This window comes from Sinocyclocheilus grahami, unplaced genomic scaffold (genome assembly GCF_001515645.1).
Source record: "Sinocyclocheilus grahami isolate Dianchi unplaced genomic scaffold, SAMN03320097.WGS_v1.1 scaffold1574.1, whole genome shotgun sequence".
NCBI lineage: Eukaryota > Metazoa > Chordata > Actinopteri > Cypriniformes > Cyprinidae > Sinocyclocheilus > Sinocyclocheilus grahami.
The window spans coordinates 160,998-170,369 of NW_015506753.1; the positions used below are offsets into that span (position 1 = coordinate 160,998).

The window sequence follows — 9,372 nt, forward strand, 5'->3', positions numbered from 1 at the left end:
GTGTGTGTGTGTGTGTGTGTGTGTGTGTGTGTGTGTGTGTGTGTGTGTGTGTGTGTGTGTGTGTGTGTGTGTTTGGCATGGGTCTGATGGCAGGTGGTTGAGCTCATGTCCTGTGAGAGACAAAGACTCCCTGATCACACAATCACACCAGTGTCACAGGAGGAAAATCACACGGAAAAAAGAGATACGGATAGCTGTGTTCTGAATGCTGATTGGTCAATGCTGTGCTACCAAAAATGCATTGTATCCAACTAAAACGTTTCAGAAAACATTCCATGAAAAACGTTTTTGGGAACATTATTATAGATCGGATAACTTTTAACAAGCGTTCTAATAATTTTACTTCAAAAACGTTTGTTCTTAACTTTGCCAGCGCATTTTGAGAATGTTCCCTGTAAATACATGACGTTAATAGAATATTGTTTGAATGAACATTTGTAAAACTCTAATATTATACTAATAGATATATGGAGTTCAGAGATCTGAATGCTTTGATTTAAAGATGGAAATGAGGTTCCCAACTTTGATCAGAAGTGTGTGTTTGTGTGTGTGTGTGTGTGAGAGAGTGAGTAAGTGTGAGTGTGTGTGAGTGTGTGTGTGAGTGTGTGTGTGTGTGTGTGTGTGTGTGAGAGTGAGTAAGTGTGTGTGAGTGTTTGTGTGGGCAGTGGGAAAAGAACCATTGAAGGTTCTGAATGCTCTGTGAATATTCATGGGGTCATAAGTGATGTGTTTAAGGGGGCGGAGGCTCATTTGCATATGATTAGCGGTTGTCAGGGAGGTGTGGGATGACACACTGTACTGAGGGCAGAAGAGAGTGTGTGACCTTTAGAGCTGCGACAACAACACACACACACACACACACACTCAGAATCACAAGCGTTCCACCCACCTCTCGCTCTCGTCCCAGGCGATGCAGGTCTCGTTCACAGTGCCCTGCAGAGAGAGAGAGAGAGAGACGGGGGGTGAGAGGTCTGGTTAGGGGGAGTTTGATCTGTGTCATATGTCACTTCCTCCATAGTCTTTAACTGCACACACACACGTTCAGAGCAGAACAGAACGAACGATGAACCAGCATCCGCGCTCTGGTTTCCATGGCGACTCACATTGTGCAGGTGTGGGAAGTCGATCTCAACAGGTGCCGACAGGAAGCCAGGGTTGGGCTTCACCGTTACCGTGACGACCTTCGAGTTGAGCAGCGTGCTGTTGCTGCGGGAGAAAGAGACGATCGATCGATCAGAATCACTCGTATTGATCAGGCGCACATCAGTCAAGAGTCACATGTGAAACTCCGCACTAATCTTTGCTTTGATTTTCCTTCATTATCTGCTCTAAGGTTCACACATTTTAATAACAACAATAAAATTGAGTAAGTAAAATAAATAATGAATAAAAATCCTGAATACGTTAATAAAATAATTAATATTATATTTTATTAATATATTAATCAGAAGAGTTTTAACTCTTGTACCTCTGGAAGGACAGGATGGGAGCCAGATTTCTGTAGAGAACGATCCCGGTGACAAACCCAGTGCTCTGCTCAGCATCTACACACACATTCAGAGCTGCATTAGTCTCACTACACACATCAGAATATGTGTGTGTGTGTGTGTGTGTGTGCGTACCTGGCACGTCTAGACTCAGAGCTCTGCGGGACACTGTGACTTTCTCTTCTGAATTGCGCACCCAATCGATTATCCCACGCCAGCCCTTCAGGGGGAAGGTCACGTCAGAGGTCATGGTTCGCGGACGCTTCTGGATGCTGAGCTCTGAAGGAACGGTCAGAAAACACCAGTCAAACACACACACACACACACACACACACACAGCATGTGCTGCACTCATATCTCCACCTGTTGTCCCACACGCGTGACCCATTTCACACTCACCAAGATTGTCTGTGATCTCATAGATGTCCTGGAAATCTCTCATCTGACGTCCGATCATGTCAATGAAGCTCTCGATCAGACTGAAGAATTCCTTGATGTTTGCGCCCATCTGCAGATCAAAACAGCACTGTTATTGCTAACCAAAACTATTATAAAATAATTTTCATTAACTAAAATAAAGCTGAAATAAAATAAAATATAAATATTAAATGAAAAACTTACTTAACTTACTAAAAATGAAAATAAGTATTAGTAGTTAGTTTTAGTAATTAGTAGTAGTAAACATTTAATTAAATATAATAATTATTTAATATATATGCATAGAATTATATAGATATATATTTAAATATCAATATAAGATATAAACGAAAGTTAAATAAAAATATTTAAAAAATGACAGAATCACTAAAACAAAACTTACTACTAACTAACAAAATTACTGCAACAATCTTTAATTAAAATTAAAATAAAAATAGAAAATATAAAAATAAAATTTATAATACTATAATAGTACATGAATAGCACTAAAATAACATGCACACTTAGAGAATCTCTCAGTTGTTTCTCCGAATGGTCTGGTGACTGATTCATTCGTGTGTGTTAGCGCTGTCTCTGACGTGTGTGTGTAGGCGCGTTAGGTGTTGGCGTTGTCTGCTGTCGCAGATTAGCATGTGGGTGCGCTCGGTTTCTCTGCTTCTTATTTCTCCTTTCACCCTTTTTTGGTATGATGACTCACCAGTTGAGCTTCGTCCCATTTCTCTCGGTGTGTCTCCTGCAGTAAGTTACTGATGGCATGAGCATAATTCTGTGGGTCAAACAAATCAAGGTTATTAGATCAGTGCTTCTATCATATACACTTTCCCCATCATCGTTATGTGCTTGGGTTTTGCATACCTCCACATCTGCATTGCTCAGGCTCATCTTTGAGCCTCTGAAGATCTCTGTGCTGTTCCTCAGGACCTCCATCACAGCCAGCAGGTCGCCGCTGTACTTCATATTGTCAGTCGACACCATCCTCACTTTAGACAGCACCTCAGACACACCGTCCACCAGCTGACCGCTCTGAGACCGAGTCACGTGATCACGCATCTGGAAGGAGAAGGACGCTTGAGAGCTCTGCCCTGAGGCCTTTAGGTCACCATGAAGTGCTAGTATGCATGTGGTTAACGGTGTTCCGTCAGGCTTACCAGGGTCTGGATGTCCTGGAATTCTTTGGAGATGCATTTGATGTGAGTGGGGTTCTCCCAGAAGGCCAGACCCACGGCGTCCAGTGTGCATCTGCGGAGGATCAGGCCTGCAGGAGTTAGGGAGAGAAGGGTTAATGCAATCCGGAGGAGGGGACTGTCTCTTTCACTAAAATCAGGCCGTGACCCACATTCGACACACAAAAACTAGAGCGCTGGATGACTGAGATCTCTGAACAGTACCTGTGGCATCAGAAGGGCAAGACACGGCAGCCGTGTCGCCCGCGGGCGTTTTCTTCCACACCACACTGCCGTAGTTCTCCTCTCCGCAGATCTCGTGAGGTTCTGCGAGACACATTTTAAAGCACTTAACGATGCTGCCTCAAAAATGGCGCATAGATTGCTGCGAGTAAAACATCTGGTTTGAGCGCTCACCTGGGCACCGCTTCTCGTTGCAGTTTCTCAGTTCTGATTTATCTCCATTGCATGGCTCTCCACCAAAGAAAGGTCCTTCACACACTCTCTGTCTGAGCTGATGGCCTCCACCGCAGGACTTACTGCAACTGCCCCATGAGCTCCACAACAGCCATCTCCCGTCCACTAGAGGGCGACAACACACTTGAGTATCTTTCATAAAAACACTTGCAGAGCCATTTAGGGACCATTCACGAGAAATAGTTTAGATTCATGCATTAGAAAATATTTAGGGAGGAATACTGTACCTGGGCAATCTCTGAGGAAGCAGTTGGTGGTTTCTTGCCATTCTCCTCTGCACTCCGAGCCTCCGTACGAGGGGCCGTTACACTCACGAGTTCTCTGCATCGTTCCATTTGAGCAAGAGGCAGAGCAAGGAGTCCATGCGGACCAGTCGTTCCAGTAGCCGTCAACTACGGAGAGGGAAAAGACAGAATAAATTAGTATTACTAAAGCTCAAAAGTCATCTTCCTTGTTGCATTTGAAAAGGGTTTGTGTTATTATGGTGAACAGTGCCATCTGGTGTTGAGATCTGGAATAGCGGTCAGTTGACTGACCTGGGCAGACGGCGATGTTGCAGAACTTGGTCTGTTTGACAGGTCCACGGCAGGGTTCTCCGCCGTGCTGTGGCTGTTTGCAGGTACGGACGCGATCACGGTATCCACGACCACAAGTAGACGAGCACAAACTCCAGGGAGCCCATTCGTCCCACGCTCCATTCACTGCAAACACAGCATCGTTAATCAATCCCTCATTCCATGATCCAGACAAATGAAAGTAGGCATTGTATGTGTGATCTGAAGTACCTGGGCAGGCGACGGTGTTGTTGCAGGGTCTATTCTCTCTCAAAGGGCCGGTGCACTGGGTGCTGTAAGTGGACGTCATGCAGGAGCGTGAGCGAGATTGCAAGCCTTCACCACAACTCACGGAACACACGCTCCATGAAGACCACGTGTCCTGCTGGACCTCTTCTGCAGGACAACAAAGAGTTTGATTTAGCAAAACATCTCAACTATTCCAGACTGGTTTCTAATGTTCCAAAAGAGACACACACCTTTATGAGGGGCCTGGTTTGCCAGGATGGTGCCATCAGAATCACGCCGCTGGCCGATGATGGAACGCAGACCTTGACTTCTCTGTCTGACTTGACCTGCACAAATCAACACAAACCCACATGTCAGATCCGACAGCATGCTCTTGCATTCACTGCAGTGCACATTTATGGACATGGAACTGACCGATGCAGGGCTGAGGGTTGCAGGCCCGTCCCTCCTCTACGACGCCCTCACAGACACCATCCTCAGGCTGGCAAGCACGGCTGCGCACCTGGACTCCACCGCCGCACTCGTTACTGCACTCGGACCAGCGGCCCCACCCGTTCCAGCCTTCTGCAAACACATAACACAGATAAGCTTCACATCACTTCTGTTAAGTGCACATGGTGGGTGAGTAATGCTGAAGAGGTGGATGAGAGGACATTTGCTGCGAATGAGTCATGGTAATTCTGCTGTCAGTGCTGACATCTGCTGGTTAACTCTGGTATCTGCATGCAAACTTCAGGAGCTCAATAGAGGCGTCAAATCTTGCCTGTCAACTTATTGACAATCGATGTGGCATTGTTTTGCCATAAATGTAGGTTTTATATCAAAGAGGTGGCCACTATAACAGTGGGGTGAAAAGTCTTTTAGACAAACAAACACTTCTGAACCTTTTCTAAGCAAAACTGAGCTTTGAAGGCCAAATGCCAGGACACCACATGATACGACCATTTGAAAGGGTGAATAGCCTCTAGTACCCGAGGCGCTCTTTGGATGTGGTGCTTTTGGAGCCCGGCGGGTTGCTATGGCAACCTCAAGCACAGGGCATTGATTGCTTTAATGGAGGCTTGGGGAGAAGCTGCTCCCGCAGAACCACATCGACAGTTTTTTTTCTGTCAGGAGAGCATACAGTTTTGCCTAAGCTTTACCAACCAAACAAGTTGCTACTGGAACCTTGCATCTCACACACTTACTCATGATCTCGGCGTCGCGGTTGCTGTCTCTAACGGTGGGCGAGCACTTCTCGGTGTAGACTCCGCCCCTGTAACAGCCAGCTGTCTTCCTCTTGGGCGGTTCCCAACACTGGCAGGGGGTCATCATGATGCCGCAGGGGTTTCCGTGGGTACTGGTTGCTAGGCAATCTTCCAGCCACTGACACAGCATCTCACAGGCTGGCATACTTGGGTTCCTCTTCCCCACGACTAGAAACTCAGCGTTGAACTGGCTGCCTTCGTTGATCCCTTCGTCTTCCTCCCCGGGCTCCATACCAAGACTTGGCATCACCTTCCGCACCTGCAGGAACTGTTTGCTGGACTCTAGGTAGGCCACCGCGGAGGAAGCGTCGCACAGTCGGACCACCTCGTCGAAGCTCTCCATGCCCAGGTATGTGCGAGAGGTCTCCAGGAACGAGTCGAACTGGAAGGTCCGGATCTGTCGTGGGGTGCAGGACTCGGTAGGCTTGGTGATCTTCATGTAGACGGTGTAGCGGCGAGGATCGGGGTTCTGCAGGGTCCAGGAGCACGGCGCTGACGACAGGGCGGTCTTAGAGGAGAACACACCAAAGAAGCGGCTTTGCTCCAGGGTGGCACAGGTGGCGGATGCTGGCCCGGAGGGAGTGGAGATGCCCGGAGTGAACATCACGCACATGCAAGTGCACAGCGCCAATGAGACGAACCACCACTCCATGTTCTCGCTTCAGGAGGACGGCTGGACCGTTTGATAGGAGTTAGCTGGGCTTCTTTGATCTGGCAGGGGTTTGAACTTTTTACTACGATAAATGTAGATGGAGGGTTTGATGCTTAACTAGATAGTAGGGGCCATATCTGTGGGAAAACAAGAAACAGAAGGCACTCAGAGTTAGCACTTGTCAATCATAGTAGAACAGTCATTGTAATTATCATACTGGAACAGGTCTGCCATCTGAATCATATCTGTAGTTGAGAGCTGTACCCTCCATTAGCATTAGTATGCATTCGAACAAGCCCTGTTAGAGTGCTGCCGCTAATGTGCACACTGCCATTACACCCAGACTATAATTACAGCGCCCTTCACAGGAATCTCTCTCCGCATCGCTCTCTCGTTCTCTCCTGCCCACGCTTTCACACGTGGCAGAGCCGATTGCGTCAAACTGACGTCCACGAAGACTCAGCTCTCACCCACGAAAGTTCAGCGCTGGAAAGATTCTCACAGCGAGAGAGCAGGATATTTCTGCAGGAACACATGCCCCCTCCCTGACAGAATGCAGCGATTGTGGAACTTTCAAAGTCTGACTGTTGCCATAGCTACAGGTGCTCGAGAAACGTGTGGAGCATCTTTGTGCATTATAAGCTGCACCCCTCTTTTTCCAAGCACAGTCCCTCGCTCTATAGAACTTATAGAAGTTATAGAACTTGTCTCGTTTTCTGGCGTGTTACTCTCTTTCGCTCAAAGACGCTCATTCATGAGTGAGATGAAAGAGAGAGAGCAGCTGTGAGAGGCCCTTCTCAGGGAACCAATGACCCCATATCTTCATTATCACTTTCCTCTTTCTGAACTGATAATGTGAGGCTGAAAAACTAAAGCTCAACTGTTGTATAAAATGAGATAAATTGCTCCTCTGTTTTGTTAGCTGTTTTCAATTACATCACTAATGCAGCTCATGTATGATTTTCTGCACTCCACTGAGTTTGAGAAACCGGGAACTATCGACTCTACAGAAAATGAGAGTACTTCAGCTCTGCCACTCAACCTCTTTCTATACCCCAAATAGGGGGCTGAAATTACACATTACATCTGTAGTTATGGAAACAGCTGATTTTCGAAAGAGCTGAAGTAGAGTCAGCAGGAAGTGTGTGAGAAAGAGACAGACAGACCGAGACGGAGAGAGAGACAGCTGCACAGAGTTTATGTGAGTCCGTGCAAGTGAAGCCAGCACGCTCATTAACCCCTGATGTCTTCTGGCTGGTCTGATCCTGGGATGAATGTTAGATTGCATCTGATCTAAACAAACACATACACTTTGTTTTTAATCCTGGGAAAGTCTGAGACACACACGGCTCTGCCAAACACACGCAGAGCCATCTGTGAGATCAGATCTGCTGCTGAGACATCTCAATGTGTGTCTAGTGCTGTCAAAACAATAGCACACACACACACACACTATCACTGTGTGCATGACCAAACACACACTCTTTGACAAACAACACTCATTAAAAAACACACACACCTGCAGGACGAATACTTTGCAAAAACATTTCATGAGTTTTTTATCTACATTCAGAATGAGTTAAACCATGCATTGCAACATAATCAACAATCAAGCTGTTTGCAGTGAGATGCGATCAAATAAGAAATAAATTAATTTCTCGCTATGTGCAAACAAATGACTCGGTGAGCGTGCAGAGTCGAGCCGCTCGCTCGTGCATGCGCTGCAGACATTATCAGCTAAACTCTGAAACGGGAGAGAAATCATCAGTGCACAACAACTTTTCAAGTACACACAACATGCAAAGAGCACGAACACTGAGTTATTATAAAATGCGTTGCAGTTAGAACATAAGGTGCAGATGCTAAAAACAACTAAAGTGAACTAAAAGCATGTAGAAATTCGTGCTTTGCGTCAATACTTTACTCACTAAGCATTTGAGTGTATCATGCTTAAATAAGCATACACATTAAATGATCTTCTGTTCATAAGATAAGACGTGTGCAAGATTTCACATACACTGGCAAACGATCTTATTTTCACTAAAGACAGACACATGCAAACTAAATACAAGACAAATAGCACAAGACAGACAGCAACAGCTTAAAGAAGCGGGCGTCGAGAGCGTTTCAGCACCGCGGACAGCGACACAACTTCAGCGAATGTAAGAGCGTTTCAGCACCGCGGACAGCGACACAACTTCAGCACCATCCATACACACATGCATCCAGACTCGCAGCGCACATCATCAGAGAGTTGAGCACCACTGACCAAACCAAGACCGTCCTTGATCACATGTGCATAAAAACAAACGGCAGCTTCTGTTACCTTTTTCTGAGTTACTCTAGCGTGTCTAACAAGCGCTCTCCATCCGAGTCTCAAAGTCTTCCGCGGTAATGCTGGGCTGCGGGAACGGGTCACAGCGCGTCCAGACGCCCCGGGCACGATGTCCAAGTCTCGGTGCACTTCACTTCCACAAGCGCAACGGCACAAAGCGACTCTGACCAAACTCCAGAGAGTTTACTACCAACCTCTTCTAACGCTGCTTCTGCTGCTTCTGTATTCCAGCGAGAGCGAGCGAGCGAATAACGGGCGAAGAACGAACGCGGAGCTCCGGAGGCTCGCTTTTCTCGGTCTGCTTTATCTGCTGTCGCGGTTGGTACTTTTACTCTCGGCTTCGGAGTCTTGCTGCTTGTGCTCTGAAGTGTTTGAGTCGGAGTGGCGTGTGGCCTCCTCGCGCTGCCTTATAAACCCCTCCACCCTGCGTGGATCGCGCGCACCGGTGAATGAGACAGCGCGCGGGGGAGTGTGTGTGTGTGTGTGTGTGTGTGTTACTCTCGGCTTCGGAGTCTTGCTGCTTGTGCTCTGAAGTGTTTGAGTCGGAGTGGCGTGTGGCCTCCTCGCGCTGCCTTATAAACCCCTCCACCCTGCGTGGATCGCGCGCACCGGTGAATGAGACAGCGCGCGGGGGAGTGTGTGTGTGTGTGTGTGTGTGTGCGCTCGCGCACTGGACACACAGAAAGACGAAGGAGAGCGCCGATGTGCGCACAGACGAGCGCAGAACCGGAAAGAGACTTCACGGCGCTTTCTCTCGCTGACAGCGAGCG

The 9,372-nt window shown here is 47.4% G+C and overlaps 1 protein-coding gene across 1 annotated transcript in view; it reads right to left on the bottom strand.

Moving 5' to 3' along the window:
* The window catches only part of LOC107571277 (brain-specific angiogenesis inhibitor 1-like), a 15,425-nt gene extending 6,385 nt beyond the window's left edge, over positions 1-9,040 (bottom strand). The window contains exons 1-17 of the mRNA XM_016257594.1: positions 8,594-9,040; positions 5,556-6,404; positions 4,783-4,932; positions 4,599-4,694; positions 4,351-4,515; positions 4,102-4,266; positions 3,793-3,957; positions 3,506-3,670; positions 3,314-3,415; positions 3,074-3,180; positions 2,781-2,975; positions 2,623-2,691; positions 1,887-1,995; positions 1,623-1,766; positions 1,469-1,544; positions 1,104-1,206; positions 890-933 (exon numbers count right to left, since the gene is read on the bottom strand). Coding sequence (XP_016113080.1) covers positions 890-933; positions 1,104-1,206; positions 1,469-1,544; positions 1,623-1,766; positions 1,887-1,995; positions 2,623-2,691; positions 2,781-2,975; positions 3,074-3,180; positions 3,314-3,415; positions 3,506-3,670; positions 3,793-3,957; positions 4,102-4,266; positions 4,351-4,515; positions 4,599-4,694; positions 4,783-4,932; positions 5,556-6,267 — 2,567 coding nt within the window. The 5' untranslated portion in view covers positions 6,268-6,404; positions 8,594-9,040. The remainder of the gene's footprint in view (positions 1-889; positions 934-1,103; positions 1,207-1,468; positions 1,545-1,622; positions 1,767-1,886; positions 1,996-2,622; positions 2,692-2,780; positions 2,976-3,073; positions 3,181-3,313; positions 3,416-3,505; positions 3,671-3,792; positions 3,958-4,101; positions 4,267-4,350; positions 4,516-4,598; positions 4,695-4,782; positions 4,933-5,555; positions 6,405-8,593) is intronic.
* Between the last annotated feature and the right edge of the window lie 332 nt (positions 9,041-9,372).